The 27,635-nt window shown below is 44.0% G+C and overlaps 1 protein-coding gene across 1 annotated transcript in view; it reads right to left on the bottom strand.

Moving 5' to 3' along the window:
• Positions 1-27,333, bottom strand: part of rhobtb2a (Rho related BTB domain containing 2a) — a 75,758-nt gene extending 48,425 nt beyond the window's left edge. Inside the window, exons 1-5 of the mRNA XM_085970917.1 lie at positions 26,904-27,333; positions 14,534-14,735; positions 6,896-6,999; positions 5,769-5,954; positions 2,715-3,706 (exon numbers count right to left, since the gene is read on the bottom strand). Of these exons, the coding sequence (XP_085827043.1) occupies positions 2,715-3,706; positions 5,769-5,954; positions 6,896-6,999; positions 14,534-14,713 (1,462 nt within the window). The 5' untranslated portion in view covers positions 14,714-14,735; positions 26,904-27,333. The remainder of the gene's footprint in view (positions 1-2,714; positions 3,707-5,768; positions 5,955-6,895; positions 7,000-14,533; positions 14,736-26,903) is intronic.
• Positions 27,334-27,635: the final 302 nt, after the last annotated feature.

Here is a 27,635-nt window from a genome sequence, read left to right as displayed (position 1 = left end):
TCGAAGGGTCATAATCCCAGCTTCTCTCGTCTCTCCATGTAACTGAAGTCCTGCATCCCTGCTATCAGTCCAATAAATCTCCTCGGCACCTTCTCCAAGGCCTTGACATCCCAATATTCATGAGGGAAAATTTGGTGTTAGTTGTAGCACGGCTTTAAATTCTGATTTTCTTTTGCAAAAATACAATGTTTGACAAAGAATGCTACTGCCATCTGATGAAAACACGGTGTGGAGCGGAGTATTTACCCGGACTACAAACTTCTCCAGTTTGCATTGCATGACCAAGTGTCACCTTTGGTCAAAGGAGCCCAAAGGTTTGAACTGCCGATGGTTGATTCAACCTCAGCCAAAACTGACTAGTACCTGAACACGCAACCGGATAAAAGGACACACAGATCTCAACCAGTGAGCTACCAGTAAATACAAAACAAAACTTTACATCTGAACTATTTTAAGGAACAATTTGGAAACCTTCTTCCAAAACTCCGTCTTTTGACTGTTAACTTGGAACTCAATCTGAGTGACACTTCAGAAGCAAGTTCAGCAAGAAGTAGCATCTTGCTTTTCTTTACTTTCTACCCACACATAATCCTCCCGTCTTACATAAAGGCACACAGCCAACTCTGCCATAAATTCCTTTCATGTGCACAAAATTAAATGCTCAGGAGGAATGCAAATAGATTTCTGAGAAAAGCCTCCAGCACAACTACTCAACGGTGCGAATTCTCCGAGGAAAGAAACTGGAAAAGAGGACCTGATCCCGGACGGATCTTCCAATCATTTCATCAGATGGAAAAATGCAGAGCAGCCACCTGAAAATTACTAGCAACTTCTTGAGCCCTGTTGAGAATCTGTTTACTGAAATCTGCAGCTCCCTAAAGTCTGACGACAGTGATCTTCTCTGTTGAATGTGTGGATTGTTTTCCAGCCAAAGAAACATCACGAAAGGAAACCATTGGGTCTTTAATTATACTCACTTGCACATCCGCCATCTGCTACCTGTGCGGAGCATCAGAATACAATGTCGACAGGTTGTCTGAGAGCCCTGGTTAATGCTCAATCGTTCAAGTGAAACAAATGATCCCCCATGAAGCCGCTGCATTATTCATCTTCTCTTGTTTTAATTCCCTCAAATGTTTTTCAGCTGCTTCTTATTCCTGCAGTCACAGCATTTTGTGGCCACTTGGGTTTCCTTGCTGAGAATCACTGCTAGTTTTTTGGCGGGGGGGGGGGGGGGAAGGGATGGTGAACATTGGCGCTCATCAAGGTGAGGGATGGAAGTGATGGACACCCCAAGCATCAACATCTGGCATTCCCAAGTTACATACATAGAAGTTACAGCACAGTAACAAGCCATTCGGACCAACTGGTCCATGCCAGTGTTTCTGCTCCACTCAAGCCTCCTCCCACCCCTCTTCATCTCACCCTATCAAGATATCCTTCTATTCTTTTCTCCTTCACGTTCCCCTTAAAGGCATCTATGCTATTCGCCTCAACTACTCGCTGTGGTAGCGAGTTTCACGTTCTCACCACTCTCGGGATGAAGAGGTTTCTTCTGAATTCCCTCTTGGATTTATTGGTGACTCTCTTACATTTATGGCTCCTAGTTACTGTGTTACATGTAGCACAGATGGGTCTTCTGCTTCGTCCCAACATCTAAACCAATGCTGCGATCTTGTTAAGACGTAATGGCTAGATTTATACCAGTGAAGTAAAATTATAATCAATCCCAGCAGATGCAACATTTCCTTTAGTATGTTCTACATTACTAAGCAGTGTGTGTGTGTGTGTCTGTGAGTGTGTGTGTCTGTGCGTGCGTGCGTGCGTGCGTGTGTGTGTGCGCTCCACTATCGGGTGGCAGTTTTGGGAATAAGCAATGTTTCATCTGGAGACAGTGGCTTTGAAATTCTGCTGTGCAGCCTGTTTTGCGGGTGCCAAACAGCCTCTTAAACCTCCAATATGAGCTGGAAGCGCACGCTCATTATGAGCTGGAAGTGCGCTGCCTGCCATATTGATACAGGCCAAAAAATGGTCTTCGGTGCCCACGGCTGATAGGCATCAGGCCCTTCACATAGGCAAATAATGGGCCTAACGCCTATTCGAGGCCCCACTGCAAGATTGGTTTGACCTGTGCACCCCCCCCCCCCGACCACCCCCGCCCCCACTGTGTTTTTCAAAATGGGTGCACCCGGATTTATAGGCCAGTATTCTCAGGTCCAGTACAGCACTGGCCAAACACACATACATTCCTACAGTAAATCCCCCCCGTAAACTGGCCTTAAACTATAGAAATGCTCCCCAAATGGACCAGTGAGAATTTCCAGCTTCAACACTCTCAACCACTGTGGGCCATGTGTAGGGCCTTCAATGCCAAGCATGTTTCTACCAACAAGAAGGTGGACAGGCAAATAATTCTCAGGTCTTGGCCTACATCACCCTTCAGCCAGATGATTTGATGTCTTCAATTTTTATACCTTGGCAGTTAAACAAAAGAAAACAGTGCTCCTTGGCTTAGCTCTCTTAGCTGAGATAAGAAACAGACATGTAGAATTATGGGTATAAAACCATGTCATATGCCCTGTGGTAGTGTACGTTGATACACAAATACACTGCATCACCAGGACCTCTGACTAAAATCACCATTTCAAAAGAAACCTTCTGGCTAAACACATCAGTATCTAAACGTAAATAGAAACCATACCGTACACGCTTACCTGAGAAGGTCCCTTTGGCCAGGCATTCTTTCACACGATTTGCTCTCCTCACATGGAATGCTTTGGTAATCTCTTGGTTCATGAAGGCCTCATTGTTCAAAATATTGGCCACCATCATACGCAAGTCGAAAACCTCCAGCAGCTCTGCAATGTGGGCTATCTGCATCAGCTCCTTCTCGTTCTCATCCAACTGGCCAGTGTACAAGTAGCGCATGACTGCGCTGAACGCATCAGGATGAACAGAGTAGTCCATCCTGACGACAGTCATCAGCCGATGGTTAAAGGTGACGGGATCTTCTGCCACCTCTTCCTGGATACTGATGAAAGCTCTGCTCCACGATGACAGAATCTTTCCTCTGTTGAACCAAGCCTTTGCTCTTGCACTATTATCGTAGGCGTTAAGTTTCAAGATGCTATCACTGGTAGAGGCCCGAAGATTGGATAACGGTTGGGTGGTTGGAACTTCATCTGTGCTTTCGCTGACGTCAAAACTGGCCGCTCTCATTAAATATTCCCTGCCCTGCTTGTCATTGTGGCTCACTGCTCTTTCATCACCCGACTCTGGCTCTTCACTGAGGTCCATTAGAAACAAGTCGTAGAACTTTGAGGAGGAGGTAGACAAATAAATCTTGTGAGCATAGATTTTAACCTTATCCTGAAGCACCAAGATGACGTCTGCGCAAAGGGGATTGGCCAACAGGCGGGCAGGATGCTCCTCGTTGGTTGTGGGAGGATCGTGGACAGTGATGATGGGGGGTGGTGGTTTTGGAGGCAGGAACGGGGCCTGCAATAAAGGCTTTTGAACATTCCTCAGGTGTGACTTCCAGAACTGGAGGTGCCGCCTGGAAATCAAGGCGGCTCTGATGGCATTATCGAAGACGTCCTTAATGCCAAATTGGGCAACCACGCTGGTTTCGTAATAGGGGATTCCCAGTTCTTTGGCTACCTCACGACCCTTTTCAGGAGCTAAAATCTCATTGTGTTTTATTGGCCTGTGAATAAAAGAAAAACACAATGTAAGTTGGATAAGGTAACTCAGAATTGCCCAAAAATCAACGCATTTATGTTTTCAAGCATTATATTACTACTTGCTTGTTTAGACCCAATTTGCAAAGTTCTTTAAAAATGTCAAAGCATGATATTTGAGGTATTTTTAGGGTACTCAAATGATCTTTTGAATCTAGTTTTTGCATACAGGAAGAATATATTCCATTTTAGAAAATACACCTTAGAATTATTAACGTGATGTTGCCTCAGCCAATCTGCATTATAGTTCATGATATTTTGAGGCGAGGGGACTAGGGTACTGGCAGAACACAGCAGCTCTTCTGAGATTGAACATCTTGTGGACAAGTTGGAAGGTTTAATAAAGTTCGAAGCACAGGCTCAGTCGTTGAGAATTTTAAACCCGACCAGTGTGGTAACTAGTAGTTCCAGTAGCAAGAATATATCACTCCCAAATGAAAGACTCGGAGCTACCAGTCCCTCTAACTTGCCCAGTTCTGTTTGTGAGTTCGGTTAGCTCTTCATTGTGTTGGTGTCAATCAGATGGGAAAGTTTCCACTTTGAGAGAGAAAAAGAACCCGTATCAAATCTGGGGAAATAATTACAATGTGAGAGGTACTGGTCAATGAGAAGTCTATAGGGTAGAAATTTGTTGGTAGCGCAAAACAGGCAGTATCGAATCAGCTGCCCGTTACAATCAATGTTCCTGCTAAGTTGCACGGCCACATAATGGTCTGGAGGTCCCGCGCAGGCCGCTCGCCAGCTTTTAAATGGAAGAAACCGCGCATGCGCGCAAATTTTAATGAGCCACACAGCCCGTTAAAGGGACCACGCACGGAAATAAAATTAATGGGAACATTGGTTATAACCCCATCATAGAAATTAAATGCAAATTATGCATTAGATATTTAGAATGTGCCCCATGATTTGTTTATAACCTAGTAATACATTAAAAATCTTACAGAACACTTTGGATTTACCAACTGTTCCAAAGTCATTGAAAATCTTCAGTGCAGACTTCAAGCTTTCCCTGAGGAAGGTGCACGTTTCCCTTGACTTCAATGAAACTGAATATCAAGCGGGGTGTATATACAGGTAGCTGATATGTTACCACCCAGCAATTTCTACATCTATAACTGAGGCAATGCCAGCTTTGCAGCTGGAAAATAATGAGCTTTGCATTGTGATGAGCAATGTCATTGAGAAAAGCATCAAATGGCTTAGGTAGTAGCTTAGAAACTTTCAATGTTCCATCACCTCTATTACTATTTATCCATGTAATCCTCAATCTCTTTCCAAACAAACATTTTAAGAAATGTTAATTGACAGTGCATCAGTTGATTTCGCTGGGAGTTCATTCCAGTCAACCACTGTTCTGTGGGAGGTTGTGGGTGGGTGGGTGGGGGGAAATATGTCTAAAGTCAAAGCTTGCTTGAAATTTGGTATTTTTATTCTCATATCCACTATTTTTGTTCTCACAATCCAAATCAAAACAAAAACAAATGAGTAAGGCTCTCAAAGCACAGCTCTGATTTATTCCCCCCTTTTCCCCTTCACCGATTTTCTCCCCTTCCCTGAAGACATTGACTCACGATGGGCTGTTGTTCCACAGGTGTTAATCATCCTATGGTATCTCACTCTAGTATGCATTCTTCACTCGTGAGCCTGGACGGCGAGTGCGAGCAGACTATTCCAGTGGCGGGCAAGCGGAGCGGGGCAAAACCTCGCCCAATGCTGCCTTCACCCAACATCCGCGCACTTGTGTGTATTTCCTCCAGCGGACGTTGGACAGCAATCAGGAGCAGGAACCCAGGACGAGATTCCTTTCCCTAACCCAGCCGAGGGCCACTGGATTTACCATTCTGACTGAGATTAGCTGACTCACAGTCCAGGAAGACGTCCTAGTCTTCACAGCTCATCAATTTACTGGACAAACTCAATTGAGCCATGGGGGAAAGCGCTCGTTTTTATTCTTAATTCATCCTGAACATATGTAACCACAGATTGCGTTTGTGGACTTGACTTTAATACAGCCGTTAAAGACGATACCTTGCAAGAGGTCTCCGTGCACGATTAACTGCTTCCAAGTCAGTGTACCGCAAGTCCAGCTGGCAGCCAACCAAAATGACAGGCGCTCGTGGGCAGAAATGTTTAATCTCCTGGTACCACATGGTCTTTACATGGTGCAGGGAGTTGGGGTTAGCAATGGAGAAACAAAGCACAACCACATCAGACCTGAGCAAGAGAGAAAAGAAAATAGCCCATTACAATTCCAAATGAAATTGGGACAGCTGTGCACAGGAATGTAACATTTCTGTAGTTTTATAATGGCTGAATATGAAGCTGCATTTTATTATATAGAACGTACAGCACAGAAACAGGGCATTCGGCCCAGCTGGTGTATATGTTCCACACGAGTCTCCTCCCACCCCTCTTCATCTCACCCTATCAGTATAACCTTCGATTCCTTTCTCCCTCATGTGTTTATCTAGTCTCCTCTTAAATGCATCTATGATTTGCTGAATATATTAATTATTGAGGCCTGGGAGCGCTAACTACTACAATGGCTAGCTATGTATGTAACTGAGGTGAACATCTATTGCACATGGATAAAATCTTACGGTAGCAGCTCAGCTTCAGGCTCTAAGTAAGCTACACCTACCAGTAGAATCATTGCAGATTGGGTACACTCGTCAGTGAAAACATCTAAAAAAAAATACAACAGAGAAAACATGTTGCAAAGGAAACTGCTCCTTCCTTGGCACTTGCAGAATCTTTATCTCAGCTTAATTAGATTGACCAGGCTTCCAGAAAGACGCAGCAGTGTCCTTTCCAGAGCAAAGGTTAGTGGTGCAGCTAAACGGCTGAACTGAAGCATTTTGGTTCTGTGCAATCTCCTAATTCTCATCTCATAATGGTTATCTCTGAAAATAAGTTTTGCAGGATATTACATATGTAGAAAGGTGTAAAAGTCCAATTCCATTAAAATTTTTGATTTGGGGTAGACTATAGCTTAAGTACGGCAGAATATTCTGAAGACCACAGATTTCTCATGCCGTTGACTGCTTCACTATTTTCTGGAATGACTGGTTGCTTCAATTAGAAATCTGGGGAAGGGGGATTTCCCCACTCAAACTAACCCAAGAATGATCTGTTCAGCGTTTGCATTGCTATACCTGCCATAGGCAAACCGTCTGTCCTTGTGATGATCACCGAATGTATCCCAGAGCCGCAACGACACACTGACGTCATCGACTACATCGCGGGAACGCTCCAGAACCTGTGAAAAAAACAGACCAATTCGATTCAGTTGATGAAGTGATTGTATGCAATTCAGATCTCTTGGCTTAAAAGTGTCTCCTCCCCGCCCCCATTCAAAAACAATCAGCGCACAAGAAGAGAATTAAGCTGCACATGTTATTGGTGTTGAAGTAGTTGTGGAAGAAGTGAAGGAGACCTAGGTGTCTTAGTTGACTTGATATTCAACATGTCCAACCAATGTTGAGTGGCAATCAACAAAGCCAGTAGAACGTTGAACTACATCGCCAAAACAAAATAATGAATATCCACAAAGTAATATCCAAATTGGGGCGTTGATCTTGTAAAACCTATTGGTGATCACCCAGTATTTACGCTGGGCAGCCAGTGTGTCATTTCCCCATTTTTAACAGGTAAACCAGGTGCATATGAAAGGAAGAACTTGTATTTATATAGCACCTTTAACGACTTCAGGACGTCCCAAAGCACCTTACAGCCAATGAAGGGCTTTTGAAGTGTAGTCACTGTTGCAATGTAGGAAATGCGGCAGCCAATCTGCGCACAGTAAGCTCCCACAAAGAGCAATGTGATAATGACCAGATAATCTGTTTTTAGTGACGTTGGCGGAGAGATAAATATTGGCCAGGACATCGGGAGAATCCCCTGCTCATCTTTGAAATAGTGCCATAAGATCTTCTACATCCACCTGAGAAAGCAGACAGGGCCTCGGTTTAACATCCCATCTGGAAGACAGCACCTCTGACAGTGCAGCACTCCCTCAGCACGGCGTGTAAGCCTAGACTATGTGCTCAAGTCTCTGGAGTGGGGGCTTGAATCCTCAACCAGCTAACTCAGGCAAGAGTGCTACCGACTGACACATATTTAAACGATATTCTCTTCCAGTTGCATTTTCCAGACCATTTTCCTGAATGTCAAAAACATAAATTATATTTCATGACCTAGTGATAAAACAATTTTTGATGCTCGATGGTTTTCTGTGTTGTGCAGGTTTATTACAGTTATGAATAAGGCCTGAAGAAATCTACCCATGCGACAGATAATGATTTGAAGCAAATTATATTACCATATACAAAAACAAATCGAGGGTACAGTAGCTTTGCGATTATGGTACTGGACTTGCAACCAAGAGGTCGAGAGTTCAAATCCCACCATGGCCAAATTGAATTCACCAAATCTGACAAAAGGTCATCGACCTGAAACGTTAACTCTGTTTCTCTCTCCACAGATGCTGCCTGACCGGCTGAGTATCCCCAGCAGTTTCTGTCAGATTTCCAGCATCCGCAGTATTTTACTTTTGTTTTACTGGTCATCTATACACTACCACCAGAACAATGACCGTCAAAGCTGCATTTCTGTAAAAAAATAACTGATTCACTCATGTCATTCAGAGAAGGGAACCTGCCACCCCTACCTACTCTGGCCTTCATATGAGGAAAGGCCAAGGACAAATAAAAAAAATTGCTGGACTGCTCAAGATGCAAGCATAAATCCCATTTAATATTTTATTTTGGATCTTAATTTCCACTCTAAGTTCATTTAAGATTACATCTCCTGGACTTTTTTCCCCCACCCTATAAGCATTTGTAGATGACCATGTATCTGTATTGAGCACCTCACTCCCTTAAATATCAGCAATCATAGAATGATATAGCACAAAAGGAGGCCATTCGGCCCGTCGTGCTTGTGCCGGATACAGCAGAACACATTGGCCTAGAAATTCGGTGGCACCCCGGAAGGAGCCGCGAGTGCCAGCCTGATATTCAGTTTGAGCGCCCCAAACAGAAGCGCGGCGCTACTCGAGGCACCCCGCATCCGTCTTGGGGCGCTGCAACTGAAAATCGCAGCGCAACGTGCCACAGCGCCACACGCTGCGGCATGGCACACTGCGGTACTGCAGGCCTTCCTCCCCTTCTTAAAGGGGAGGGGCCTGCTGCAACGCGATCGGAGATCGCGAGTGCCGGCAAAAGAGCCCGGCACCGAGGAGAAGTGCCGGGCTCTTGGGACACAGCCGGCAAAATGCGGGGGGGGGGGTTAGGAGGCCGGGGACGGGAGCGCAGAGAGGTGCTAGCAGGCGGCCAACAAAGATGGCCGCCCCGCACCTCTCCTTTAATTTGCGCCTCTACCGCCGCAGGTAGGCCCCCCTGAACCGGTCGCAAATTGCAACCGGCGTTACAGCGGGGGGCGCTACCAAATATCACGATCGGGGCGGTAGCGGGGCGCTGCGCACACCGATGACGTCATCGGTGGCGGCGCAGCGTTACAGGCTAACGCCGCCATTAGTGCCCCTCTAAATTTCGCGGGAGGCGTGGCCAGTGGCGCTAAACCCACTAAGTGCCCTCTTTGGGCGCTAACTGGTGGCGCAGCCCACCGAATTTCTAGGCCATTGACTATTGTACTATAAACAGGACATGCTGGAGTTACTCAGCAGGTCAGGCAGCACCTGTGGAGAGAGAAGTAGAGTTAACGTTTCAGGTCGTTGACCTTTCATCAGAACTGAAAAATGCAACAGATGTACCAGATTTTAAGCAAGTACAAAGGCAGGAAAGAACAAAAGGGTGGAAGGCAGGAGTGATGAAATGACAAAAGGGATGAAGTACAAGGCAAAAGGGGGTGGTAATAGGACAAGTAAAGAAACAAAAAGGTGGGTCCAGAGGAGGTGTAAATGGCAACAGCAGAACCACTACCAGCCCTGCTGTCTGAAAAACAGCAGTGGTTATGATCTGAAATTGTTCAACTCGATGTTGAGTCCAGAAGGTTGTGAAGTGCCTGATTGAAAGATGAGGAGCACAGAGCAGGATTAAAACGGAGTGTACTTAAACAGATTGTTTTATTTGGGAATTTCTGGTAAGTAATGGGTAAGTCGTAGATGTAAAAAGTGAAATTTAGCTTAACATTTTGATTTTAACCTAGAACTTTATAAACTATAGTTAAAAGAAGCTGCCTGTGTTTGTCTTGAGTAGGTGCTAATCACCAGGAGCAGGGGAGCGGAGTAAACACTTGTAAATTGGGTGAGGCTCCTAGAGTATATGAGTATAAGAGTAAACAGGTCTGCAGAGCACAGAGTGGGAGTAAAATGGAGTGTACTTAAACAGAGTGGTTTTTTGGGGAATTTGGAAAGAGTGGGAATTCAGAGAATGGGGGAAGGAATGGTGCTTTTTGCCAACACTACTTGTAGTGCTTTGTGTTACAGGTAGATATTTAATTTCAGTACCCATAAGTTAATCTAGCTAAAGTAAGTAGTCAAGAAACTACACTGTAAGCTAAGTTACTTATTTACAAATTCCATACAATTTAATTAAATAAAACAAGGTCATATAGGGATGGCAGTGCAGGTGGTGTGCCGCAACTGCAGCATGTGGGAGTTTGTGGAGAGCATTGTGATCCCGGACAACCACGTTTGCAGTAAGTGCCTGCATCTTGAGGAACTTCAAGTGCTGAAGTTCCTCGAGTTTTTGAGCTGGAGTCTGAGGTGCAGACATTGCGGGGCATCAGGGATGGGGAGAGTTACCTGGACACTTTAATCCAGGAGGCAGTCACATCCCTTAGGTTAGGTAGTGGTACAAGTCTGGTTAGTGGTCAGGGACAGGAGGGTGTGACTGCAACTCAGGCAGGTAAGGGGACCCCAGGTACAGTGCTGGAGGAGCCTCAGCCTTTGCCCTTGTCCAACAGGTATGAGGTTCTTGCTGCCTGTGTGGATGAGGGAAAAGCCTGCAGGATGGATGAGCAAGCTGACCATGGCACCATGGTGCAGGAGGCCATTCAAGTGGGAGGGAGTGAAAGGGAAAGTAGTTGTGGTAGGGGATAGATACTGTTCTCTGCAGCCGCGACCGAGAGTTCCGAAGGTTGTGTTGCCTGCCCGGTGCCAGGGTTAAAGACATCTTCTCGTGGCTGGAGGAGAACTTGGAGTGGGAGAGGGAGGATCCAGTTGTCGTGGTCCACGTAGGAACCAACGACATAGGTAGAACTAGGAATGAGGTTCTGCTGAGGGAGTTTGAGGAGCTAGGATCCAAATTAAATAGCAGAACCTCAAAGGTAATAATCTCTGGATTGTTACCTGAGCCACGCACAAATTGGCATCGGAACAAACAGATTACAGGTTTAAATGCGTGGCTCAAAGAGTGGTGTGGGAGGAAGGGGTTTCAGTTCATGGGGCACTGGCACCAGTACTGGGGAAAGAGGGAGCTCCACTTAAACCGGGCTGGGACCAATGTTCTGGCGAACCGAATAACTAGGGCAGTAGACAGGGCTTTAAACTAATGAAGGTGGTGGGGGTGGGGGGTGGGGAGATTCAGGAAAGAGTAAATTTAAAAGCAGCAAGAGAAATGTCAAGGCTCTAGAGCAGAGTTTTGGGTGAAATTAAGCAGAATGGGTCAGGAAGGGAAAGAGTAACAAAGGTAATAAGGCATCAGTGACTCAGGTGACATCAGAGAAAAATAGAAATAAGTCAAAGTTAAAGGCACTATATCTGAATGTGCGAAGCATTCGTTACAAAATAGATGAATTAATAGCACAGATAGAAATTAATAGGTTTGATCTAATAGCCATTACGGAGACGCGGTTGCAATGTGGCCAAGGTTGGGAACTAAATATTCCAGGATACTTAACATTTAGAAGAGATAGGCAAAATGGAAAAGGAGGAGGGGTAACCCTGATAATAAAGGATGGGATAAAGACAGTAGAGAGAAAGGATCTTAGCTCCAAAAATCAAGAAGTAGAATCAGTTTGGGTGGAGCTAAGAAACAGCAAAGGGCAGAAAACATTGGTGGGAGTTGTTTATAGGCCCCCCAAACAGTAGTTGTAATGTAGGGCAGAATATAAATCAGGAAATTACAGGCGTATGTAACAAGGGTAATACAGTAATCATGGGGGACTTTAATCTACATATAGACTGGGCAAACAAAATTTACAGTAATAGTGTGGAGGACAAATTCATGGAATATATGCAAGATAGTTTTCTGGATCAGTATATTGAGGAACCAACTACGGAACAGGCTAATTTAGATCTAGTGCAACGAGAAAGGGTTAATTAATAACTTTGCAGTAAAGGGGCCTTTAGGGAACAGTGACCATATTATGATAAAATTTTATATTGAGTTTGAAAGTGATTTAATTAAATCCGAAACTAGGGTCTTCAATCTAAACAAAGCAAACTACGTATGTATGAGGGGCCAGTTGGCTAAGGTAGATTGGGAAACTACATTAAAAGGTATGACAGTAGACAAGCAATTAATTTACAACAAATGTACATTCCTTTAAGGCACGAAGACCCCACAGGAAAAGTGGCCCAACCGTGGCTAACAAGAGAATTTAAAGATAGTATTAGATCAAAGAAAGAGGCTTATAATGTTGCCAAAAAGAGTAGTAAGTCTGAGGATTGGGAGGATTTAGAATTCAGCAAAGGAGGACCAAGAAATTGATAAAGAAAGGGAAAATAGAATATGAGAGTAAACTAGCGAGAGACATACGTTTCTAAAGGTATGGAAACAGGAAAAGATTAGTGAAAGTAAATGTGGGTCCCTTACAGGCTGAGACAGGAGAAATTATAAAGGGGAATAAGGAAATGGCAGAGAAAGTAAACAAATACTTTGGCCACGATTTTCCCATTGAAGGCGGGTTGGGTGGGGGTCAGGTCCCGCTGCCGCTTTCAGCCGGTAAAAATTTGCGATTTTGCCCTAATTGGGCAATTGAGTCCCTGTGTGTGCGCTCCCCCTGGCCAATTAGTGTTTTGGGTCTGTAACTCGCCTCTGCTGACGTCCGTGAACCAGCTGCATTTAAGGGGCCCATGCAGCCTTGGTTCAGTCTCTCATTATTTGCTGCTGGATTTCCTTCCGACAACTGTTGCCATGACTACCTCAAGGGCCGAGGCCTCTCAATTTGAGGAACGACATTTTGCATGTTTGTGCAAAGTACCCTGGCAGTTGTCATGACTCGTTCATCCTGCAGCAGTCTAGTGTGCCTCTGCTCTTCAATCCGCCAACACAACTTTCCGGCTTCACAGGCTCGCAAACCCAGAGGACACCCGCCAAAGGTGTCGAAGCAGGAGCAGCATGAAAGTGAGCAAGGTGCCTCCACATCTGCTGAAGCCACAGGGGAAGCACCACATAGATTCTGGAATGGTCCCCATGGATTGGAAGGTAGCAAATGTAACCGCACTATTTAAGAAAGGAGGGAGAGAGAAAACAGGGAACTGCAGACCAGTTAGCCTGACATCAGTACCTGTAGTAGGGAAAATGCTAGAATATATTATTACGAACGTGGTAACAGGGCACTTAGAAAATAATAATAGGATTGGGCAGTCAACATGGATTTATGAAAGGGAAATCATGTTTGATGAATCAGTTATTTGAGGTTGTAACTAGCAGAATAGATAAGGGGGAACCAGTGGATGTGGTGTACTTGGATTTTCAGAAGGCATTCAATAAGGTGCCACACAAGAGGTTAGTAAACAAAATTAGGGCTCATGGGATGGGGGTAATACACTAGCATGGATTGAGGATTGATTAACGGACAGAAAACAGAGAGTAGGAATAAATGGGTCATTTTCAGGTTGGCAGGCTGTAACTAGTGGGGCACCGCAAGGATCAGTGCTTGGGCCTCAGCTATTCACAATCCAAATCAATGATTTGGATGAGGGGACCAAATGTAATATATCCATGTTTGCTGATGATACAAAGCTGGGTGGGAATGTAAGTTGTGAAGAGGATGCAAAGAGGCTTCAAGGGGATATAGACAAGCTAAGTGAGTGGGCAAGAACATAGCAAATGGAATATAATGTGGAGAAATGTGAAGGTGTCCACTTTAGTAGGAAAAATAGAAAAGCATAGTATTTTTTAAATGGTGAGAGATTGGGAAATGTTGGTGTTCAGAGGGATCTGGGTGTCCTTGTTCACGAATCACTGAAAGTTAACATGAGGAGAGATTGAGTAGACTGGGCCTATATTCTCTGGAGTTCAGAAGAATGAGAGGTAATCTCATTGAAACATACAAAATTGTTACAGGGTAGATGCAGGGAGGATGCCCCTGGCTGGGGAGTCTAGAACCAGGGGTCACGGTCTCAGAATAAGGGGTCGGCCATTTATGACTGAGATGAGGAGAAATTTCTTCACTCAGAGGCTGGTGAATCTTTGGAATTCTCTACCTCAGAGGGCTGTGGAGGCTCAGTCGTTGAGTATATTCAAGGCTGAGATTGATAGATTTTTGGACTCTAGGGGAATCAAGGGATATGGGGATAGTGCAGGAAAGTGGAGTTGAGGTCGAAGATCAGCCATGATCTTATTGAATGGTGGAGCAGGCTCGAGGGGCCAAATGGCCGACTCCTGCTCCTATTTCTTATGTTCCTTGAGCTTCCATTAATATTTAATATTACTGTTGCATTTGCATTGTTTGGATTCTCACTTCCAACTTCTCGGTAAACAGTTTCACAAAATTAAAAGCAAAATACACACACACACTCACACTAAGAGCACTTTACAATCAACTGGGACTGATCTTACACAGTCTATACTGCATCATAATAAAGTGCATCTGCTGCTTACCTCTTGGCACACACGGTACTGGTCAATGGCCCAGACTGTTGGTACATGAGTGGCCAGTAACTGGTATTGTGTTAGGGTGGCATTACATGCTCTTGCGCAGATAAGCCTGGTCTTTCCTACTGCGTTGTCACCCACGACCACACACTTGATGGTTTCTACGTTTGGTCTTTCGTAGTCCATACCTGTATCCGTCAACCGTGGGCTAGACACGATAAAGAGAATTGTCATATTAAAAAAGATGCACCAACTGGAAAAGTTCAAAACTATGTTTCTTTCCTTCCCACCGCAGAACCAAGTTCGCAGCACAGAAGGCCATTCGGCCAATCGTGCTGTGCTGGCTCGTTGCTGGAAGGCTGCAAACACTAATCCCACTGCCCTGCATTCTCCGCATGAGCCCTTTGAGCTGTACATATGAATATGCTGCAAATTGTGGCACTATGGGTGCTCTGATAATGAAAGGGAGTCATGACGTTTCCTATATTACAACAGTGACTGCACTGCTAAAATACTTCATTGGCTGTAAAGCACTTTGAGACTTCCTGAGGTCATGACGGGTGCTATATTATCTATACGCAAGTCTTTTCTTTATAAAACACACTTGATATTCGAAACAGCACTGAATCAAATCGTCTTACAAATGAAGTTTGCTCAAAAATCAAATACACTTCAGTAACCACTCAAGCTTCAATCTCCGAGCCGAATGACCTTTTATTTAGACTATGCTATATATAGATTTTCTCTGAACATTGCAATTTTCTATTGCACATTGTTCCCTGGAAATTCTGCACCAATAATGTTACAAGGGAGGTTATACGCTCTTGTGAATATCACCACACACAGCAGAGACTGGCACTGTGCTCAAGGTGTAATGAAAATTTCACTTCCTACTTACAAATAAAGCTAGCAGGAAAAAGCATATGAAAGTATGGAAAGCTCAGAGTCCCAGACTGCAATATAATCTTACGTGTCAGCTGGTATTTATAAATAGCACAAACATTATTCAAGAATTCATGTGGCATTTGAATCCTTCAATTATTCCGTATATTTCTCCAAATCCAATGTTTTTTTTGCCCCTCATAAGTTTTCTCTTTCTCCTTACTGAAGATATGGCTGCGAATTTCCACCCGTTCAATTTAATGGATGAAAAATTGTAGGCTGGGGATTACAGAAGCGAGACGTCCCAGCTTGGAGTATGGTGCCTTGGGCACCCTTAGGACATCACTCATGTACGAGACTTGATTATATCGCCAGACTGACAAGCCCAGTCATGTTCACACATGCACACTTCCAGCACATGGATCAAGACCAAGAGCAGAAAAACCCTAAATAGTTTTCCTTTCTCCTGATGCGTTCAGGCAAAGTTTCAAGCTTTTGTCGCCAATCCACCCAGCTAACTTGGTGCTGGGCAACGACTGAACCTGGGACCTTTTCTGTTCTACATGACTCAGCTAGTCACTGGGTAAACTCACTGAGTCCTTACCCATTGTTTATGATATTTACAATACACGTGAACACAACCAGATTAATTTATGATGAAGTTACAGGCTGGTTTTGGCAGTTGGGTTCATGATTGGTGCAAGCATCATCGACCACAGGCTGGAATCACATTGTTACTTCCATGGAGTTAGCCATGGGTGAGTAGCACTCGCACCTCAGTCAGAAGGTTGTGGGTGCAAGTGCCACTCCAGTGACTTGAGCACAAAATCTCGACTGACACTCCAGTGCAGTACCGAGTGCATGCTGAACTGTCAAAGGTGTTGCTAAATGTTAAACCAAGCCCTCTCAGGTAGACGTTAAAGAACCCATGGTACTATTTCGAAGAAGAGCAGGGAAGTTCTCCCCAGTATCCTGGACCAATACTTATCTCACAACTAACACCACTAAAACAAATTATCTGGTCATGATCACATTATTGTTTGTGGAAGCTTGCTGTGTGCAAATTTAAACAGTGACTACACTGCAAAATTACTTTGTTGTAAAATGCTTTGGCATGTCCCGAGTTCATGAAAGCATTATATAAATGCTTTCTCAATTAGAGGGGGAATTAGCAGGCAATCCTCAGAATGATTTACTCTTGCTCACCATCCATTGCAAGAACCCTGGGATGAGAAGCACCTGCCCACCCTGGGCTAGGAAAGGGGGTGCCTTTGTAATATCCACAGAAGGGAGCAAATAGTTAAAAGACAGAGTAAATACGGAAATCATTGTGCTTCTGTCTACTCAGAGTCCTGAAATGCAATCTTGTCACTGAACGCAAGACAGAATGCTGGAGTCAAGACCAAACTGGGCTAGGATCTATTTATAGACACAGCAAGGATCTGGGAAACTGGAGTGCTGTTGAAATTGTTCTGCACACCACACGTATCAGATCTAATTTCAGTCGCATTAGTGGCAGGCGCAAGGCATCGCAAGGCTCTCAGGTTTTCAGCTATTACATTAGCCAGTATCGGATGGCATTACGAAGGGCACTGCTGTGGCACAATAAACTGGTGCTGTATGCACTGTAAAAGGTTGCAATACTTTGGGGCTTTGCACTCATTGTTCTTCCCATCAACTGAACTCTAGGCCTCTGCAATGCTATCCGGATTAAAGTGCTAAGCAGAGGCCACATGCTTCCCATAAGAATGGATGGAAAATTAGAACCACTCACACCACTACTGATCCACAGTCTTGGTGTCAGCCGTGGCTCAGTGGGTAGCACACTCGCCTCGGAGTCAGAAGGTCGTGGGTTCAAGTCCCACTCTAGGAGACCAGAGTACATAATCCAGGCTGGCACTCCCAGTGCAGTACTGAGTGAGTGCTGAAGGTACAAGATTCAGTCCACGTGGATAGGCTATTCAAGACAGGTAGGTCAGGGAGAACCGGGGGACGTGAGTATAAGTTACGTAAGCATAGAACTAGGTTAGATGTCAGGAGGAATCTCTTTTCATAGAGTCACCGACCTTCGGAACAAGTTGACGTTCCGTGCAGTGATTTACTGCAAACATTCAAAAGGAAGCTGGGCCAGTTCCCGAGTGTGGCCAACCTCACCTCATATAAACGTTTGGTGGGTACTGGGCGATGATGTGTCTTCCATTCACCATGGTCTCGTGGAACTAGTTTGATCGCCTTCGAGTCACCGAAAGCAATTTGTCACTTTGAGGAAAATAAAAATAAGACTTTCCTCACTGCTCACCCTTCATTTGTCATGTTCACACTCATTTTGTACTTTCTGATTGATAGGTTTGTGGCCGGTTTTCATGTGTTTGATTCATTTATTCCGAAACTACCGAGTTCTGATTTGTTGTTATTTTATAAGCAAGAAATTTGAGCCAATCAAAACGACACCAGAAGTGCGACGTGGCATAAGAACCTAAGAAATAGGAGCAGGAGTCGGCCACACGGCCCCTCGAGCCTGCTCCGCCATTCAATAAAATCATGGCTGATCTTCGACCTCAACCCCACTTTCCTGCACTATCCCTTGATTCCCTCAGTGTCCAAAAATCTACACATCAGCCTTGAATATACTCAACGATTCAGCATCCACAGCCATTTGTGGTAGAGAATTCCAAAGATTCACAACCCTCCGAGTGACGAAATTCCTCCTCTTCTCAGTCTTAAATGGCCGACTGCTTATCCTAAGACTAGGCCCCGAGTTCTAGACTATCCAGCCAGACAAGAGATGCACATTGTTGTACCATTTATATATTAACACCTATGTGGATCTATATATAGATAGAAAGATTGATTCAAAAGCAAAATACTGCAGAGGCTGGAAATCTGAAATAAAAACAAAATGCTGGAAATGCTCAGCAGGTCAGGCAGCATCTGTGAAGAGAGAGACAGAGTTAACGTTTCAGGTCAGTGATCTTTTATCAGAACTGGATAAATTGATTGGTTTGCTGATCCTTTATTTCTCTACTGTTCTCTTCAGATGGAGTTCAAATTGTTGATGAATAAAACGTCAGCAGACTAACAAATCAATGGGATATGATAATACCCTGCCTGCCGCAGTTAGAGAGGGGGCTGCTCAGTGTTTAAATTCGTGTATATTAGTATGAAATAAAAATGTAACAAATTAAAAGTCATGATTCCATGTTTTGGGACCATTTTTTTTTTTTTTTTTTAAAGCTAGTTGCTTTAAGACAATATAATGAATCTCTGGTTTCCAAGCTGGAAATTCATGACTGTAAACATGGGACTATTTATGTGGTATTCAAAATGATGGTAGCTCATAGTTAACAACCTGCAGTGTGTCGAAAAGGTGGAGTTTAGGTCAGCTCTTGGAGAAGCGATTGACAGACTAGATAGTATGGTGGTTTTGTTGGCTTGGCATCCTTACTTGCCAATTTTTGGTGCCAGGACAAGCCAATTCAAACAGATGAGCTTTGAGGTATTTTTCTTTTCTTCATTCTCAGAATGCTGGCAAGGCCAGCATTTATTGCCCATCCCTAGTTGCCCAAGGTTTGATACAACTATGTACAGGAAACTTTGGTTTATCCGGAGGTTAACTGTCCGGAATGCTCGAGCCACCGGCAAAAATCAGGAGCCGTTTCGTTAGGTTTTTTTTCTTTTCGTTGCTTTTTTCTCACCAGTCAGGCTCTGCAAGGTCTCGCTGAAGCTGTTGCTAAGCTACAGAGACGCTTGCAAGGTACGGCTGACTGTTTAGAAGCTGTTGTTTGTTGCCAGATACGGAGATCAAAATCTCCGTATGTTTCAACATTAGCGCTGGTTTGTCTGGCAGTTTTGAGGGAACGGCAACAGCGCGGTCCCATCGGTGCCGGATAGCACAAAGTTTCCTGTAGATTGCAGAGCCACTTCAGAGGGCAGTTAAGAGTCAACCACATTGGTGTGGGTTTGGAGTCACATATAGGACAGGCCGGGTAAGGATGGCTGGTTTCCTTCCCTAAAGGACATAAGTGAACCAATTGGGTTTTTACGAAAATCCATTATCACTTTTACTGATATTTTTTCCGATGTTTTAAACTGAATTCAAATTTTCAAGTGCTATGGTGGGATTTGATCTCACGTTCTCTGGATTATTAGTCCAAGCCTCTGGATTACTAGTCCAGTAGCATAACCAAATACATGTGATTGCTCCCGTCACTGTAATTATCACAAGGAATATGCAATTGAAAAGAATTCAAGGATGAGCAAGAGCTGGGCCATCTGTACATCAATGTCTTCAATTTAATACAGCAAAGCATCACATCACTGTTCTAATCCAATGCAACTAATCTTCAGCCAATTGAGTCTTGATAATACAACCAAGGTGACTGAATATATTATCACAACGCCATCTGTAACCACCTGCCGATTTCAAAGTGCATCAACCCGCCTCCGTAAACACACATACACGCAGGCACCCACACAATCAGCTGTTCACACATACAGATTAGAATTATGCATAGAATGCACTGCATCTCATTTCTCCCACCCCTCAACCCCCTTCAACTCTCTTCCCTCCTCTTCTAAAGGCAACAATTCCAGAGTCATCAGGTGTTGTCTGGAATTTCACCAAGTGGGAGCCTAGATACAGCGCCACAAGACTATTTATGGAGCATCACAGCCATACCGCGATCCATTCCTCAAGCAACATTCACACGATGCCAGAGGAGCCACTGGATAGCAATCAAGGTTGGAAGCCTAGCAGATTTTTACCCTCTCTAGCCCAGGAGTACAAAACCCAAACTGTAGGTCCCCTACTCCCTGGGCTGTCATCAGCCAACTCAGAACAGACAGCATTTATTAAAAAAGATAGCGAGGTAGAAAGTCATCTTGGGTGATAACGCTAATCAAATGGGCCACCTGTTATACACCCTGCCCTACATTCAGCTCTATTGACTTTAGTAGAACTGAATATCAAGCGAGGGAGTATCACAGGCAGCCCATGCGATACTGCCGTTTAGCGCTGCTGCCCAAAGGCAAATTTCTACCCCTTAAGATGCTGATTGCTTATATCAACTGTTACATTTTTTTAAAGTACCATTTTCTCTTTCAGCTTAACAGCATATCCTGTGAATGGACCTTGTTCCTCATGATCTGAAAGCTGTAATTTATTTTACAGCCTACCTTTGCAACTGATATACATCCCTGAGCCAACAATTGCCTCAGTTACAGTAAACTGCGTAGTAGGGTCGACACTGACTTAGCCTCCATTTTCTACGAGTTCTGATGTAAGCAGAGTTGTCATCTTGCACTAAATAGAGATATTTGTGTCTGCCTATCACACCGTTTTCAAAATGGCGAGAGTTAATGTAAAGTCTTCCCTTACCAAAAGCGGCAGCTGACCAGCAGCATACAACAACAACAACTTATATTTGTATAGCACCTTTAATGGCCAAAAGCTTGGACAAAGTGGTGGCTTTTAAGGAGCGTCTTAAAAGAGGAGAGAGGTGCAGAGGCTCAGGGAGGGCAGAGCTTTGGATGAGCTCAAGTTTAAGGAGGGTGTAAGATGGGAGACCGGCCAGGAAAGCATTGGAATAGTTAAAATTGCCCGGGCCTCACATTGCCAGGGTCAGGGTGGGGGGTTTATTTCGTTCAAAAATTTCAGATCTCCCATTTTTTTTTTTCCAGACAGGTGCTGGTAATGGTTCTGCTGTTGTCATTTACACTTCCTCTAGACCCATCTTTTGTTTTTTTACTTGTCCCTTCACCATCTCCTTTTGCCTCGCACCATCATCCCTTTTATCATTTAATCTCTCCTGCCTTCCACCCTATCACAGACCTCCCCTTATGTTCTTTCCTCCTCTCCCATCTCACTAGCCACCCCTCACACTCACCCTCATTCTACTGCAAGCATACCAACTAACAACACACAAGGGTGGGCACTTGAGAGGTTTAGCCAATGTCCATGTGAAGTTTCTGGTAATGTGTTGTCATACAGTGAAATCTCTTTCAAAAAGTGCCCCTTCTTGGACAGATCTAAGCGCACATTGAGAAGTGTCTTACTGAGTTCTAGTGATTGTTCAGTCATAACTCCCCCCCTGCCCCCGCCCCGCTATAATGATGCGTATGCATGGACTGGCTTGGCTTGGGCATTAAAGGGATGCTTCACGGTGCTGGTGTGGGATGGTGTCAACCTGGCGCATCATGTGGCAGCCAGGGTTTACAGTATCAAGTGAAGAAAGTCTGGCCATGGTGATGCCATCGCTGGCCTCCTGGCCAGCAATTTTGTCAGGGGCTGATGCCATGTCCAATGCAGCATCAGGTGATGGCGGCAAAGGTTGGTGATGTTGGTGTTTGGGATGATTGTGGAAGGATTCGGAGGACCAAGGTCTGATTGTTTCATTGGCTCCGATGTTACTGGAATAGATGGCAGCTGCAGGTGAGATGACAGAAGCGATCTGTCACTGGTGAGAGAGGTTCTCCCAATGAGGTGGCACTGGACAGTTGGATTTAAAAACTTGTAAGCTAAAGAAATCTGTATATGTATGAAAAATGCAGTAACCAACATTTTCTTTGCTCTGAAACTCACCATGTGCAACATTGCATCCTTGACACCACTTCTGCAGTGGTCATCTTTTCACAAACATTAGACCAGACTCTCAACACGCCACACTTACCTGGCGTGTTGTCCGGATGTCGTGAAACCTGACCCAAAAGCTGGAAAATCAAACAACAGCCTGAAAACTACTGACAAGTACCTGGTAATAAGCAGTTCATTGTCTTTAATCCGTTTCCCGCCGCTAGGTGTCGGGTCCATTCGCAAATCGGGGACCCGACACTTGGGAAGGTTGTTTGGAGGTGGGTTGATGGCGGGTGCGGAACCCGTTGTCAATCAAAGCGACTTTAACCTCTGACCCGCCTACAAACCTGCCCTCTGAGTGCCGGCAAAATCGCGGCCGTTAACTCTGTTTCTCTCTCCACAGATGTTGCCTGACCTGCTGAATATTTCCAGCATTTTTTTGTTTTTATTTCAGATTTCCAGCATCCACAGTATTTTGCTTTTGTACTTATGAAAAGTGTCTTTTCACTGTGAATACAGAACTGTCAAGGTTAGGGGTGGGAAGCCTAAACATACAGATTAAAGCTTTTACAAGCATAACACGTTGAAAATAAGGACTTACACTTTAAAGAACAATGATACATATCACACAGCACAAGGCAATATTCAGGTACATACAGCAATTCAAGTCCATCAGAGAGTTAACTGCTCTCAGAGCTTTGCTCCAGCTGACATTAGTACAGTCTCTTAAGAATCAAACAACCCGAGTCCGGAGTACAGGCACAGCGAAATGCAAATAAATCATCAAAACATAGGGTGCGATGAAGTAGGGTGGGAGGGGGCTCGTGTGCAGCATAACACCAGCATAGTGGGTCGAATGGCCTGTTTCTATGCTGTAAATTCCATGCAATCCTCTATAAATCAGCAAGATCCTGAAATTATGCTGTGGGTGAATGCTCAACAGGCTCATCTCAAATTCTTCTCTTCACTATTTTAATCGAGGTATGAATCCATTCAGTTTAAACGAATTAACACCGCTGCCAAAACATCAGAAAGAAGAATTTGAGACGAGCATGTCAAGTATTTGTCCAGGGCAATCCCACAGCGCAATTTCAGAACCTCCGTTTAAACTTGGTTGAAGAAGATCGAAAGACATCTTCCTCAGGTGACCTCTGCAAAAGGCTCCACTTTATAAACTTCATATTTCTCTTTAGCCTCCTGATTTTTGCTGACATCAGATTAATAGATGATAGACTTTTATTGGGACAATTGAATGAAGACAGATATTCAGAAAGAATGACTTGCTTCGAATCGATCCAGATAATAATGAACAATGCTAGATGACATACTTTGAACATGAAACCTGTTTTATATTGGCACACATTAGCAGACAATCTAAGCGGCAACACTTGACTCTGATTCCTGCTTCCTCCGCCAACATTACAGGTTTATTTGCTTTTATTTTCAAAATGACAGGAATAAAATGTACTTTTATCAATAGGCCATGTAAAAATAATTCTAATGGGTAGCAGTGTTCCAGGCACTGGTAAAAGTGGTCTTTATTTAATTTCAATCAAGGAGATTACATGGCTTGTGGGTGGGGTGGAGAGTGTAGATATTGTGATGCACAAGGCATCGCAGTTGTGCGGCACAGGCTGAATAGACCAGAGGGTCTTCCCTGTCCATCAATGGTCGTAGGTTTGTATGTTTGTAAGTTGTGAGGAGGCTGGCATAGTTTTTGAGGCATGTTAACAATGCGCTGGATAATGGAGTTACATGGGTTACACAAAGAAATTCTGTGCAGCTTAAAGTGATAGCAAGCTGTAGTGCAGTTTGTTCACAAATATCTCTCCCAGCTTTGCACCAACAATACAGCAGGCTAAAGTAGTTCTGTGAGAAGTAATTAACGTTTCCAGAATGGGAGTGCAGAAGGCAAGTATATTACAGCTTCATGTCTGCGGGCACAGAAGTAGCATCCTGTGGTGCCAATCAACAAGCACAGCGGTCAGTCCCTGGCATCACCTCTTGGCATTTCAACCCAAATGTCCCAAACCCCACACAGCAAGTCCAGGACAACCATGGCTTGGACCTTAAGTGGCAGCAAGTAGTTTGACTTCAGCCACATTGGATTTGAAAACGACACAAAACCTTAGCAGGACACTATTTTGATTTCTGTCCCAGTTATCAACACAAATATTAATTATATGTAACCTCACAAATCTATCAATCGATAGATATTGCCAAATAAAACTCCAATAAACAGCGTGAATTTATGTACGAAAATATTTGGGAAAATAACACGTGTTGCATTTTGTTACAAGAGCTGTCTCCTAAAGTGACATCATTGGTTTTCAGATCATGCCGACTGCCCCAACATTATTTTGTTCTCTACTTCAAGTTTTGAATCAAATCTCTGATTTGTATCAGAACATCTGATGGAGGAAGGTGCAATGGCTGTAAAACTATTTTTAGATCTGATGTGCCACAGTGTGGTAGAATCAAGGTCACAATGCATGTTGACTCTTCCAGAATCAGGTAGCGCACCAGGCGATAGCAAAGACACTTCACCTGATTGAGAAAGGGCACAAAACAAGGGTCGATATTTATCGGTAAAAGTCTCACTCAGCATCCAGTAGCCAGCTGTTGCATAACACGGGCAGAGAGCTGCTGATTGTTCACCTGTGCTCTGGGTCCACAACCCAGTATCCTTACTGGAACACATTATATAAACTGTGTACTACGAGGGAGCTGTTTGTCGCACGTGTGAGAAATATTAACAGATTTTGTGCCGAAAACTGGTTATTTTTCCTCAGTTGCAAGATACTTTGCCCTGAATTGAGATAGTATGAGGGATTTCCTCAATGTAACTGGGATACCTCAGGGGACAATTTTAACCTGATCCCCCCCCCCCCCACCCACCCCCCGCCACCACCCCGTCAGGAAACTGAAGTCAACAGAGAGCAATATTGGGCAGGGAGTAAAACCAGTGTTCCTCCTGATCTGGTGGGTTTCCCACCTGGTGACCTCCACAGTGTGAGCAAATGAGGGTAATTGTTTATGTGACACACAAGTTCTCTGGTCGAAATCACTGTGCAACTAAGTTGGCTGTTATGGGGCAGGAGCAACTTACCAAAACTGGCTAAACAAATGAAATTGTAGCAACTCTTACAGAAAATAACCCATTCCTCTAGATACAGCAGTTTCAAAATAGCTGTTTTCAGCTTTGATCTATCACAAGCAGGTCTATCCTATACAAGTCTCAAATACCTTCAAATTGATTCAGTCTTGCCTCCAGGATTATTGAGCAAAAATAAAAATCCAACAGACCAGGGTTTAAATGTGGGTATTTCCTAGCCTGCAATGCTGCACCCCATACTGGGTTGTGTGAAATTAATGGTTAAAATAAAACTTTGTGCTTTGTTATAATTCAGCTTAGTTTTTAATTGTTATCTTGTCTCCTTGTCCCAAATATTGAGTAATATGTGGTGGAAACTAACAGGACTACAGCTACCTGAGCAGGGCAGTTCTCCTGGTGTCCTGGGGCCAATATTTATCCCGCAACCAGCATCATTAAAACAGATTATCTGGTCAAGTATCTCATTGCTGTTTGTGGGAGCTTGCTGTGCTCAAATTGGCTGGCAGATTTCCCGACATGACAACAATGACTACACTTTAAAAGTACTTCATTGGCTGTAAAGCACTTTGGAATGTCCTGAGGTGGTGAAAGGCGCTATATAAACGCAAGTTCTTTCATTTCCTTTACCTTAAGATTGCTGAGTAAGTCACATTGGACATTTCCCCCCAATCCATCCTGTTAAATCCTGCTTAGCAAAAATTCCTACTTCGTACCTAAATCATAGTGGTAAATTACTTTGCAGAATGCATGCGTAAGATGCCCTTCAGGGAAGGGACTCTGTCACCCTTACCTCCATGAAACTCCAGTCCCACATTATGTGGTTGCCTCTTAATGCCCTCAGGGATGGGCAATAAACACCGCCTTACTAGTGTTGCCCACACCCCAAGAACAAATAGAAACGATGGCAAAGTAGACTGTGCTCATCTGTGATGCTCTCCATATATTCAGTGCCAAGGCTCACACACACAAAGTGACCACTTGGGCAAGGCAATAAAGAATGACCACTGGGACTGATCCCTAGTAAGGGAGTCAATGCCTTCACGAATTTTGGGGAGTGGGGCGTTGGGGAAGCAAAGTCCCAACTGTAGGATTTAGCCCTGATCAGCCTTATGCTCTTGTCCAATGTTAGTTTGATAACCTTTGATTGTACTAATCTATCACAGTTAGATATATCTGAATTGCAGTACTCATAAACGTCAAATTTGTACGTACTTCCCTTTCCCACACATACAAAAAAAATCTAAGGTTTTAACCTTTTTTTTTTAAACAGCTGGATTATTAATCCCTCCTGCAACACAACACAGTCGAGACCTACAAGAGTTAGACTCATACAAGGGGTATTAGGCTAGAGCAGGACATCAGAAGTAGCTAATGTGAAGGTTTTAATCTCTTATCTAAAAAGAGTTTATTAATCCCTCCCGCAACACTACACAGTCAAGACAGACAAGAGTTAGACTCATACAAGGGATATTCGGCTACAGCAGGAGACCAAAAGTAGCCAATATGTTGCATCTTGCTGGGGTTGTATTCGCCACAAGCACTGCTATGAGTGCAAAGCTCCATCCATCGCCCAGTTAGTTACTCAGAGATGTGCCCAGCCCTCAACCCCTGTGCACAGAGATTTTCTGGTTCTAAGCTGAGTCCTTACCCTTTTCGTTGTGTTCCCGATTCCTGTTACCAAGACAACCAGCTCAATTTAGCGACTGGTGCGTCCGGGCAAGGTCTTCACATGGGGAAAAAATTGCACCTTTCCGAAAATAGAACCTAAGAGAAATATATCCGGAAAAATAATTAAATTCATAACCCACCGTTTTAGATAGTAAATCCTCCTTCAATAAGGAAGTAGATCTTTTCCCCCTCCTCCTTCTTCAGTGAATCGCAGGTATCTTAGTCATTGTATCCATTTGAAGAGCGCATCAATTAAAAATAAATAATTCGACATTGTAACAAAATGAATGACTTCACGCTATAAAATAACAAAAATGATCGCGCAACAAATCAAAAACAGGGGGAAAAATCACTTAAAAAAATCATGTTTCCGCAGAAATAAAGAACCCTGCATATAAATATTAAATGGATATTAAATCAGGTGGAAAAAGACTGCAAAATATATTAAATAAGATCTTTTTTCATTTAAAAAGCAGCCGCTAATTCGGCACACGCTGCAGCTATTATTTCATTCATAAAAATGAAAGGATTCTGCAGCGAACATTGTGCAAGGCGCTGTGCCCGACCCCTTGGGCCGTCTCCATTGGCTCACTCACCTCCCCGCCCACAACTCGTCACAGTGGTTTTGTGCATATCCCCACTGCCGATTGGTTCTCGTCCACGTCAATCATCTGGCCGTCGCCAGCACCGGAAGGGTAGGACTCCCCCAACCAAAATACGCCTTGTCCAAGAAACAAGTGCAAAATGCAAACAGTGCTGAAATTCAGTGAGGGGCGAGGGAATTAACCAATACACTGAATATTTTATTCAGTTGCATTTAATCAATTGCTCCAGTCCCTCTTCCCAAAAAGAGACAATGGGAGGGTAGTCTC

Source organism: Somniosus microcephalus, chromosome 30, assembly GCF_052327205.1.
Source record: "Somniosus microcephalus isolate GS21.2 chromosome 30, FLI_Smic_1.0, whole genome shotgun sequence".
NCBI classification, from domain to species: Eukaryota; Metazoa; Chordata; class Chondrichthyes; order Squaliformes; family Somniosidae; genus Somniosus; species Somniosus microcephalus.
This window is presented reverse-complemented; position numbering and strand designations above follow the sequence as displayed.